Source organism: Hemiscyllium ocellatum, chromosome 10 (genome assembly GCF_020745735.1).
Source record: "Hemiscyllium ocellatum isolate sHemOce1 chromosome 10, sHemOce1.pat.X.cur, whole genome shotgun sequence".
Taxonomy (NCBI): domain Eukaryota; kingdom Metazoa; phylum Chordata; class Chondrichthyes; order Orectolobiformes; family Hemiscylliidae; genus Hemiscyllium; species Hemiscyllium ocellatum.
The window spans coordinates 21,750,897-21,763,072 of record NC_083410.1 but is presented as its reverse complement, the minus strand read 5'-3'; the positions used below and the strand labels follow the sequence as shown (position 1 = coordinate 21,763,072).

At 39.5% G+C, this 12,176-nt stretch overlaps 1 protein-coding gene across 1 annotated transcript in view; it reads right to left on the bottom strand.

The window, feature by feature from the left end:
• Nucleotides 1-12,176, bottom strand: part of hyls1 (HYLS1 centriolar and ciliogenesis associated) — a 35,767-nt gene that overhangs the window by 8,953 nt on the left and 14,638 nt on the right. Inside the window, exons 5-6 of the mRNA XM_060831335.1 lie at nucleotides 10,136-10,389; nucleotides 1,855-1,913 (exon numbers count right to left, since the gene is read on the bottom strand). Coding sequence (XP_060687318.1) covers nucleotides 1,855-1,913; nucleotides 10,136-10,389 — 313 coding nt within the window. The remainder of the gene's footprint in view (nucleotides 1-1,854; nucleotides 1,914-10,135; nucleotides 10,390-12,176) is intronic.

Below are 12,176 nucleotides of genomic sequence, written 5' to 3'. Positions count from 1 at the left end.
TCGAGTAGCTTCCAAAGCCATTTGGTGCAGTTAAAAGAAACCACATTACTATGAACCTGAAATCGTACATGGGCCCAGACCAGGTAAGGATAGCAGACTTCCTTGGTGAAAATTTATTACAAATAATGAATAACTCAGATCTAAGCAATGATTCTTGCGGAATACTGCTTTCTTCAATTTGAAGAAACACACAGTCTTTTACTCCCAAATTTGTTATTTCTCAACCACTACAAATGTCCACTCAGACTCCACTTTGTTTTAAGAATATTGGGAGGGACATTATCAAAGGCCTTTTGAAAATATGACTACATGCCTACTCTTTCCGGTGTCGGCTTTCATTTCCTTTAGTTCAAATTCTGATATGCTTTGTTTCATTAATGTTAAAGCCAATTCCAGGTTTTTGTTTTCTTTCTTTGTAATAAAGGAATCTCAACTGCCAGTCCTTTGGCAATACCAACTCATTTACAGAACTTATGCACATACACAGTTATCATCACAAATGTTAAACAGCAGTACTTGTTACTCAACAAGTTATAGTATGGCCAATGTTTTATCCTTGCAATTTTAACTTTTAGAGATGTACTAATTCCTGGAAAATTGGAGCTGTGGTAGAGTGTGCAAAGCGCTGCGTCTAAACACTTCATGTGTGACCTGGGGGGCGCTGATACTAGGTAGCTAAAATTGGAAGCAGTCATGGAAATATAGAAAATGGAAGTAGGAATAGACTATTCTGCCTTTCAAACCTACTGCACTATTCAATATGGTCATGGCTGATCATTCAACACAGTATTCTGTTCTTTCTTTATGCTTATATGTTTTGAGCCTATTAGGCCCAATAATTATGCTATATGACTTCACTGTCAATAATTAATACACAGTATTTATTTCATTGACTTGGGGGAATAAAAAACCACAGGTCCAACATCCAAGTTACATGATCTCAAATGAAACAGTGGGCAAGAATATATTATTGTTCAAACCAGTGACTGTGTGATTGTGAAACATAGATTCCTGTCTCAGTTAAAATTTTCCATTAAAAATAATCAAAGCAAGCACACATTATTCTAAATCACCAAACATATAAATTTTCCTGTATACTCAATGAAAATTAAAAATCAACAGAAAAAAAAACAAACAAATGAGCAAGCCCTATTCTAAACTTTAGTTCTTACCAAGAGATCTTGTGGTTTGTTGAAATCCATTGTTAATGTATAGTTAGAAGATTGGTTTCTGTTGAGACTGCTATACTGGCCGACAATATCTGCATTAGATGACCCATCACTTCTTACATTATCCATTGCAAACAGAAGATTCTGGTTGAAAGAACTGGTTAAATCATCAATGGTCTGATCCTGTGAATTCTCCTTTCTTTGATTCAAAATATCAGTATCAGTCAGATGGTCTAACAAGCTCTTTTCTTCAACATCATCCAAAATCTGGAACATTCTGATCCAAAGTGGATTTTACAGTCGTCTTGATCTGATGCTTCAAACCAAAAGAAAATGGTTTCCTTTTTTCAATCACTGCCATTTATCAGTGAGTGACCATTCATTGATTTATGCATGATTGCTAGTTTTCTACACTCATCTTTAACAACTAACAATTTAAGAACAACACTGTCTATTGGTCAGCAGATGGAGAAGCTTAATAACTCTTTCAGGAAGGGAATAAAGGTAAGAGGCTTAGGAGACAATGATTTTAAGCAATATTTAATCACTGCAGAGCCAATGCCTGAACAGAAACAAATCTCATTTCAGCCAATCTTCCTAATGAAGTGTGCCATACTTCAGAAACAAGAAAGAGGTTATAAAATGCACCGCAACAAGTGACAAATAACTAGTGCATTATACTTACCAGAGTCAGTCTCACTGATGACGGATTCATCACAAACATGCGTTTGTCCATTCTTCTTCCTGCAATACATAGAGAAGTAAACTTTTCAAATATTTTATGAAAGCACAGTGATCTTCATACCTAAGCAATGCAATACAAACTGGCACTACTGGATACAAAAATAAGAAATGAAAATTAGCCCCAAAACATTACATTGTTTCCTTTTGAAATGTAAACTTCATATCAAATTAAAATATTTAAATTTAGATGCATTTACTGTTAATAGCTAGAAATTTACAGTTTTATTTCTTCTACTTTTCAGATTTGCAATAACATTTTTTTACGGTTAGGCAAATTAGCAGTAACTGGGAGAAAGAAGTTGAATTCCATGTTGTACAATGTATTGATGCATCATTCACAAATCTGGCATTGTGCACAGAAGGGAAGAACAGCAGATATAATTTAATACCATTAAGCATTTCTGTAATGTGGTATTGATGATTTTAGAAGTTCATGCTCACAGTTACCTAATATAGACAGTCGACAATCTGCAAATAATTTTCTGATAGTTTATTAATTTTGTTAAACAATAGCAGTTTCAATGTGATATGTTAGTTAAAGAAATTACAGTGACAAGTGGGGATGGTTCACTAATATCAAAGGACTAACAGATTGTCAGGACAGAATGTTTCAGTCTCATTGAAGCAGTGAGAGCAGCATCCTACTCTCTAGTCAAGCTGTTGGGGAACTCTTCTCTTTATCGTCCTCCTCACATTCTAGTCTGTTCCAGTTGCATAGTAAGAACTGCTGCTTACCAAGTCTGCTTGATCAGAACTAAAGAAAAATCTTCCTCTGCCCTGAGCACTTATTGTTATATCATATTTCTTGAGTCAAATTATTTTTGTGTGTGTCAATTTTCCGAACTCTTTAGGTCAGTGGCTATGGGACAGCTACTCATGCTGTTTGTTGATCACTGATCCCTTGTCTGCCTTCATCTGAGGGTCAGTTTTAATTCCTTTTAAGAAGAAATACTTATTTTTGAAAACAATAGACCGATAATAGGGTGAGTTTGTTGCCAAACAATTGTTGATGCTAATCCAATAGGCATTGTAACCTATTTTGATATGCTAGAATTTGGAAAGTACTGCCATAATAGCTTTTCAGTGAAATATCTTGCTAAACAGTAAATACTAGGAAAATTCAGTTTAAAGGATCTTGACATAGCAATATTTAGAACTTTTACATTCATTTAAACTATAAATGAATAATTTGAAATACTGTAGTCATATACAGAGTTTGATGTGGAGGTTTTCTTGAGTGTGTATGTCAACTATTCACTAAACCCAATTCACTAAATCCAGTGGGAAATTAGTTACTGCTTGATTTGTAATCAAGCTCAGCCTCAAATACTGGCCCCCACTGCTTTCTGGGGAGCAGAATTCCAAACAGTCAGTCTGGTCGAGCATGATGTTTGCTTTTGACCAGAGTCACATATGATAAAGAGCTATACAGTGGAGTTGAGATAGCTTAAATTTACAGAAGAAATACAAGCCTGTTTAGGCATCCAACAGGATCACAGCTGCTCTGCCATCCTACTCCCTATATATACACACCTTTGTCCCGTATCCCCAATTATTCTTGATAACAGGAGTATTAAATCAATCTCAGTTTCATAACTTACAATTACAAATCAATTGTCATTTACAGATCAGTGTTCTAAACTTCTGCCTAATTTACACTTAAAATGTATGGTTTTGATTTTTGGTTATGGTCCTTAGTCCTAGATTCTCATAACCAATGGAAATTGTACAGATAGAAACTCTTCGTTCCTCTTATTATCTTGAACAATATTGATCAAATCACCACTTACCTTTTAAATTCTGGACATGTCTTAGAGTCCAGATATTATTCGGGTAAATGTTCAATGCACTCTCTCAAATGCCATTATATCCTACCTAAGGTGTGGCATTAAAAACTGCTCACAGTACTCCAGGTGTGGTAACCAGGGACTTTGTACAGCTACTGCATTGATTTGCACAGTCAGTTCTGCTAGAATGTGGTAGTTCCATTCTTGTGCAAACAGGTGTTTAAGAAAATCATGTAATAGCAGCACCAAATAAACTAATGGGGCTGGAATCGCATGATAACCAATACATGCTTTAAAAGTTCAGACTTTAGGTACAGTGACCCCAATTCATCAACTGCATTATAGTGAATTCACATTAATGAAATGCACATTATAGCAGAACAACCTGTACTCTCTTGCATTTTAATCCTTTAGATTTAAAGGCCAGCATTCCATTAGAATGGAGTCATTTTCTGCACCTAGTCATAAAAATTGAATGGTTTTTATAGTTGGAGACCTCTTTCTCTTCCTCAAATCTCTGTGGACCTCCAGTTTCTACCTTGCCTTCATTTAGAGGGTACACTGTTACAGTCTGAACACGATCTCAGATTGAAAAACATGACCACTTTGCTCATTTAGTTAATGTATCAGCATCTTTTTACAATGTTGTGCTCCGTCTATTCTGCTTACAATGCTACCCATCTTTGTCCATCAGCAGATTGGACTATGTGGCTTACTGTCCCAAAATCTAAATCAAATTATGGAAACAGTTGAAGCCCAAAACACAGTGGTAACGTCATATTGAACAGGCTGTGGCAAAAATAAATTATTGCTACAGTTGAAGCATGCTGATATATTGGAAATTCTAAGCAGCTCCAGTTGTGACTGATGTGATTTCAAAAAGAGTTTCTGTAATCAACTCCAGTAGTATAGTTGTGAAGAGTCACTGGCTGCTTGTTGATTGTAGCAAGCCATACAGAAAAAGCCTTACTACCCTGCAAATTATTGCAAGTCCAAGGTCATGGACAGAGTCAAAGAGGAGAAATCCCTCCCCCTCAAATAAGAATAATGCTAAAGTCAAACTATGGTAAATACATAACCATGTTAACAAAACACATTTGACCATTTCATCTGCAGCTTATAAAATCAACATCCTGACAATTTTCACAGTTTTATCACAGCTATTTAATCTGAGTTTAAAACATTTCCGCTCTAGAAACAAAACATTAGAAACTTCTAATTTTATTCAGAATATTGTGACATAGAAATGCACAGTAGTTTCAATAGATTCTACATGCTACATTGTTTAGCACTCAAATTCTACAAATGAAATTGGTCTACTTAAGATCATTTCAAAGTTACCATAGAAATTCAGGATTCTAAAAATTATTTCAACACCTCATCTTAGTTGAAACAGCTGGTAATTGGATACAATCTATTTCTGAACAAAATAATTTCTACTCTCAAACTAGCTAGTCTAACTACGGTAAAGTTTGTACTATCCACAAACCCACATTCCAGGTGCTCCACTATTGAAATTTCTGATGTCTAATTCCCAGGTGCTGTCTCCAGCTAGGATACCAATGTCACTAGTCTGAAACGATTGTCAAATAACTGGCTGAAGGCTTAAGTAAAATTTTTCCTTGTGTTTATAGAGAGGAGAGTTAAAAGGTAGAGATGTTCTAAAGTTCCACAGATTGCAGTATCCAATAAGGTATGCTTTTGTTCAATTTCTTTTATTACTACAAACATGTATTTTTAAAACTGCCAATCCCTGAACCCTGAATTTTACTGGAATACAGCTAATATTTAATTTAGTGATTAAAAAAGAAATCACTTAAGGACAAATTCTGTATAATCTAAGATCGAGGACGGGAAAAATTTCTGGCTGTAAGAGCTGCTCCTTTTTTTGGGGTATTTTAGGTGTTGAAGGTGACTTCCTCAAATTCCAGAACAGCAATTACTGTTTTATATGCTGTTGCATTGTTTTGGAACTTGCAAAAAAAAAGTCAAAACAACAGCAGTTTAAAAGGGAGAAGGGCAGACAAAGGAAGCACATGGTGAGGACAGTGCAGGAAAGAGAGAGAAAGTCTGCACAGTTACCGCCTTTGCTGTTTGAATGTGTATCGCTGGACATCAGAGTGCATCTGGGAAAATTAACAAACAGTGAAAGTCACAAATAATCTTGGAGGAACTGTTGGGCGAAGTTCACAGCACAGAATCAGATAAGTTAATTGTTGTTTTAAGTCTGTCCAATACAAAGGCTGCAGTAGTGGGTACAGTGGATTCTTTCTTGATTATATATTTTTGGATATAAGTCTCTTGATTAAACTTAAAATATAAGCCATAGCTATTAATTTAACCTGGGGCAGTGTTTGTAGAGGAATAAGACGGTGTTGTTTCCTGGGTCTGTAGATTGTGAAGGAGCAAAAATGGCCTTTGCAGTGATACGTACTTCTTGTCAGATGTGGGAGTTTAAAGAGAGTTTAAGGGTTACTGCGGATTATATCTGCCATAATTGCTGTTGGATGCAGATCTTATCAGATCGAGTGGATCGGTTGGAGACAAATAGGAGTGATGAGAAATTTGCAACAGCTACAGTATTGATGGATAGCAGTTATAGAAAGGGGGGAAAGTCTCAGATACAGTCACATAGATGGGTTAACTCCAGGAAGGGCAAGAGAGGTAGGCAGCTAGAGCAGGAGTCTTTTGTGGATATACCCATTCCAAACAGGTATGCTGTTTTGGAAAATATAGGGGGTGTTGCATTCTCAGGGGAACATAGCACAGACAGCCAAGTTTATTGAGACTGGCTGTAATGCAACGAGGGGTACGTCGGCTTCCAAGACATCAATTGTGTTAGGGGATTCAGTAGTCCGAGGTACAGACAGATGTTTCTGTGGCCAGCAGAGAAAAAGCAGAATGGTGTGTTGTTTCCCTGGTGCCAGGATCAAGGATGTCTCAGAGAGGGTGCAGAATGTTCTCACAGGGGAGAGGGGCCAGCAGGAGGTCAATGTCCACATTGGAACCAACGACATTGGAAGAAAGAAGGTTGAGACTCTGAAGGGAGAATTTTAAAAAGGTGGTCCTCAAGGGTAGTAATATCTGGATTACTCCCAGTGCTATGAGCTAATGAGGGCAGGAATAGGAGGATAGAGCAGATGAATGCATGGCTGAGGAGCTGGTGTATGGGAGAAGGATTCACATTTTTGGATCATTGGAATCTATTTTGGGGTAGACGTGACTTGTACAAGAAGGCCAGATTGCACCTACATTGGAAGGGGACTAATATACTGGCAGGGTAATTCGCTAGAACTGCTTGGGGGGATTTAAGTGTGTGTGTGTGTGTGTGTGTGTGTGTGTGTGTGTGTGTGTGTGTGTCCGTCCGTCCCAGGGAGATAGCGAGGAAAGAGATCAATCCGAGATGTGTACAGCTGAGAACAGAAGTGAGTCAAACAGTCAGGGCAGGCAGGGACAAGGTAGGACTAATAAATTAAACTGCATTTATTTTAATGCAAGGGGCCTAAACAGGGAAGGCAGATGAACTCAGGGCATGGTTAGGAACATGGGACTGGGATATCGTAGCAATCACGGAAACATGGTTCAGGGATGAGCAGGACTGGCAGCTGAATGTTCCAGGATACAAATGCTACAGGAAGGATGGAAAGGGAGGCAAAAAAGGAGGGGGAGAGGCATTTTTGATAAGGGATAGCATTACAGCTGTGCCAAGGGAGGATATTCCCGGAAATACATCCAGGGAAGTTACTTGGGTGGAACTGAGAAATAAGAAAGGGATGATCACCTTATTGGGAGTGTATTATAGATCCCCCAATAGTCAGAGGGAAATTGAGAAACAAGCTTGTAAGGAGATCTCAGCTATCTGTAAGAATAATAGGGTAGTTATGGTAGGGGATTTTAACTTTCCAAACACCAACTGGAACTGCCATAGTGTTAAAGATATAGGTGGAGAGGAATTTGTTAAGTGTGTACAAGACAATTTTCTGATTCAGTATGTGGATGTACCTACTAGAGAAGGTGCAACACTTGACCTACTCTTGGGAAATAAGGCAGGGCAGGTGACTGAGGTGTCAGTGGGGGATCATTTTGGGGCCAGTGACCATAATTCTATTCGTTTTAAAATAGTGATGGAAAAGGATAGACTAGATCTAAAATTTGAGAAAGGCCAGTTTTGACGGTATTAGGCAAGAACTTTCAAAAGCTGATTAGAGGCAGATGTTCGCAGGTAAAGGGACGGTTGGAAAATGGGAAGCCTTCAGAAATGAGATAACAAGAATCCAGAGAAAGTATATTCCTGTCAGGGTGAAAGGGAAGGCTGGTAACTATAGGGAATGCTGGATGACTAAAGAAATTGAAGGTTTGATTAGAAAAAGAAGGATGCATTTGTTAGGTACAGATAGGATAGATCGAGTGAATCCTTAGAAGAGTATAAAGAAAGTAGGAGTATACTTAAGAGGGAAATCAGGAGGGCAAAACGGGGACATGAGATAGCTTTGGCAAATAGAATTAAGGAGAATCCAAAGGGGTTTTACAAATATATTAAGGACAAAAGGGTAATGAGGGAGAGAATAGGGCCCCTCAAAGATCAGCAAGGTGGCCTTTGTGTGGAGTCACAGAAAATGGGGGAGATATTAAATGAATATTTTGCATCAGTAATTACTGTGGAAAAGGATATGGAAGATATAGAATGTCGGGAAATAAATGGTGACATCTTGCAAAATGTCCAGATTACAGCGGAGGAGGTGCTGGATGTCTTGAAACGGTTAAAGGTGGATAAATCCCCAGGACCTGATCAGGTGTACCTGAGAACTCTGTGGGAAGCTAGAGAAGTGATTGTTGGGCGTCTTGCCGAGATATTTGTATCATCAATAGTCACAGGTGAGGTGCCGGAAGACTGGAGGTTGGCAAACGTGGTGCCACTGTTTAAGAAGGGTGGTAAGGTCAAGCCAGGGAACTATAGACCAGTGATCCTGACCTCGGTGATGGGCAAGCTGTTAAAGAAAATCCTGAAGGACAGGATGTAAATGTATTTGGAAAGGCAAGGACTGATTCTGGATAGTCAACATGGCTTTGTGCGTGGGAAATCATGTCTCACAAACTTGATTGAGTTTTTTGATGAAGTAACAAAGAAGATTGATGAGGGCAGAGCAGTAGATGTGATCTATATAGATTTCAGTAAGGCGTTCGACAAGGTTCCCCATGGGAGACTGATTAGCAGGGTTAGATCTCATGGAATACAGTGAGAACTAGCCATTTGGATACAGAATAGGCTCAAAAGGTAGAAGACAGAGGGTGGTGGAGGAGGGTTGTTTTTCAGACTGGAGGCCTGAGACCAGTGAAGTGCCACAAGGATCGGTGCTGGGCCCTCTTCTTTTTGTCATTTACATAAATGATTTGGATGCGAGCATAAGAGATACGCAGTTAGTAAGTTTGCAGATGACCACCAAAATTGGAGGTGTAGTGGACAGTGAAGAGGGTTACCTCAGATTACAACAGGATCTTGACCAGATGGACCAATGGGCTGAGAAGTGGCAGATGGAGTTTAATTCAGATAAATGCGAGGTGCTGCATTTTGGGAAAGCAAATCTTAGCAGGGCTTATACACTTAATGGTAAGGTCCTAGAGAGTGTTGCTGAACAAAGAGACCTTGGAGTGCAGGTTCATAGCTCCTTGAAAGTGGAGTCGCAGGTAGATAGGGTAGTGAAGAAGGCATTTGGTATGCTTTCCTTTATTGGTCAGAGTATTGAGTACAGGAGTTGGGAGGTCATGTTGCGGCTGTACAGGACATTGGTTAGGCCACTGTTGGAATATTGCGTGCAATTCTGGTCTCCTTCCTATCGGAAAGATGTTGTGAAACTTGAAAGGATTCAGAAAAGATTTACAAGGATGTTGCCAGGGTTGGAGGAGCTGAGCTACAGGGAGAGGCTGAACAGGCTGGGGCTGTTTTCCCTGGAGCATCGGAGGCTGAGGGGTGACCTTATAGAGGTTTACAAAATTATGAGGGGCATGGATAGGATAAATAGGCAAGGTCTATTCCCTGGGGTTGGGGAATCCAGAACTAGAGGGCATAGGTTTAGGGTGAGAGAGGAAAAGATATAAAAGAGACCTAGGGGGCAACTTTTTCACACAGAGGGTGGTACGTGTATGGAATGAGCTGCCAGAGAAAGTGTAGGAGGCTGGTATAATTGCAACATTCAAAAGGCATTTGGATGGTTATATGAATAGGAAGGGTTTGGAGGGATATGGGCTGGGTGCTGACAGGTGGGACTAGATTGGGTTGGGATATCTGGTCGGCATGGATGGGTTGGACCGAAGGGTCTGTTTCCATGCTGTTCATCTCTATGACTCAAAGGTAACAAAACATTCAGGTTTCATTAATCTGATCTCATCAATAGCATATTTTCAATTCAGTTAAAAGCTAGTTTTCATTTAACATACCGTAAAACTTTTCTCCTGATAACTGGTTTTCTCTTGCTTTCAGTGGGTGCTTCAGGGCTGCTTGTGCTGCTGATCTCAGACTGCACTTGACTGTCATAACTCTCCTGATCTGGAATGTTCTGAAGAATCAGCCTAGTTGGCGCTGACGTACATCTAAATGGATTTGCGGCTACTGAGAATCTGCTATATGCATCACAGGGATGAAATTCTTTAGGATAACCATAAAAAGTGCCAATCCCACGCCTGTGTGATGACTGCAATTGAAAAAGAAGAATACTCCAATGAAAAAGGGTTGTTTATACACCAGTTCATTTACAAGATATGCAACTCTGGAGTATTAGTCTAGGGCTCAGAATGTAACCTGAATCTTCTTGATGATGTTGGAAGGTTCATAGCTGTTCTTCCACTATTGAACTTTTCCCATATAACAAAATTATTGATGAACAAAATAAAGGTTTGCCACTTCATGAAGGACAGTTACTTACTATTTTCATGATTAGAATTCAAACACTTCCACAGTTAAGAACAGAAATCAGGAAAAATACATGGCTACTTTATTCATTGAATTGCATTTTTACAGGCCCAATGTTCTAATTTTTAGTAATTTGCCTGGTAGAATGTTCGAAGTATTTATCATTGAATTAATAACTGCTTCATAATATCCATTTAAATTTTAAGTTTGACTACCTTCTGCCTGCTTTCTAGACATTTTGAAGCATTGATCACGGATTCCCTCATCTGTAAGACTTTTTTTTATTCTTTCACTGGAAGTAGCCGTCAGTGGCAAGATCAACATTTGTTACCCATACCAAATTGTTCTTAAGCTAGTGAGGAGGTTCCATCTTGAACTGTTACAGTCTGGTGCAAGTACTTTCAAAGTGCTGTTAGGAAGGTGTTCAAGATTTTGATCCAGCAACATTGAAGAGACAGCAATACAGTTCCAAGTCAAGGTTGGAGAATTTGCAGGTGACAGGCCTTCTAAGCAGTAGACACTGCTGATTTGGAAGGTATTGCCAAGGAAGCCTTGTTGAATTATTTGTGGTGCATCTAGTATATAATACATATTGATGTCAACGCATCCTTGGGAATGTTTAATACAGTGGATGGAGTGCCAAACAAGTCATCCATTTGTTTATATGGAGTATAGTTTTGAATGTTGTTTTATACACACTAACCCAGGCAATTTGAGTGTATTCTGTAACATTCCTGGCTTGTGCCTTGTAGATGTCAGACAGGCTTTGGGGAGTCAGCCGGTGAGTTACTTTTCTAAGAATTTCCCAGTCAGGTAAGGATTTACTCTTCTCAGAATTTCCAATCTCGGAACTGCTTTTGTAATCACAGTATTTGAATGTTTGGTCCAGTTCAGCTCATTGATAAAGCAGTTGGATATGCCTAAGACCCCTGCAGTAACAATCTTGCACTCACTGATTGGCCTCTAATAATTATCTTCCAGTTTCTAAAAAAAAATCATTTCTGGGATGTGGAATTTTGTTGGCTGGACAGCATTTATTGCCTGTGCCAAGTTGTCCTTTAGAAGATGGTGGTAAGCTGCCTTCTTGAACCGCTGCTGTCCACCTGCTTTGGGTTGACCCACAATGCCAATAGGGAGGGAAATACAGGATTTTGACCCAGCAACAGTGAAAGAACAGCAAAATATTTCCAAGTCAGGACAGTGAGTGGCTTGGAGGGGAACTTGAAGTTGGTGATGTTCCCACATATTAGATTAGATTACATACAGTGTGGAAACAGGCCCTTCAGCCCAACAAGTCCACACTGACCCACCGAAGCGCAACCCACCCATACCCCTACATTTACCCCTTACCTAACACTACAGGCAATTTAGCATGGCCAATTCACCTGACCCGCACATCTTTGGACTGTGGGAGGAAACCGGAGCACCCGGAGGAAACCCACGCAGACACGGGGAGAACGTGCAAACTCCACATAGTCAGTCGCCTGAGTCGGGAATTGAACCCGGGTCTCAGGCACTGTGAGACAGCAGTGCTAACCACTGTGCCACCGTGCCGCCCACTTGCTTCCC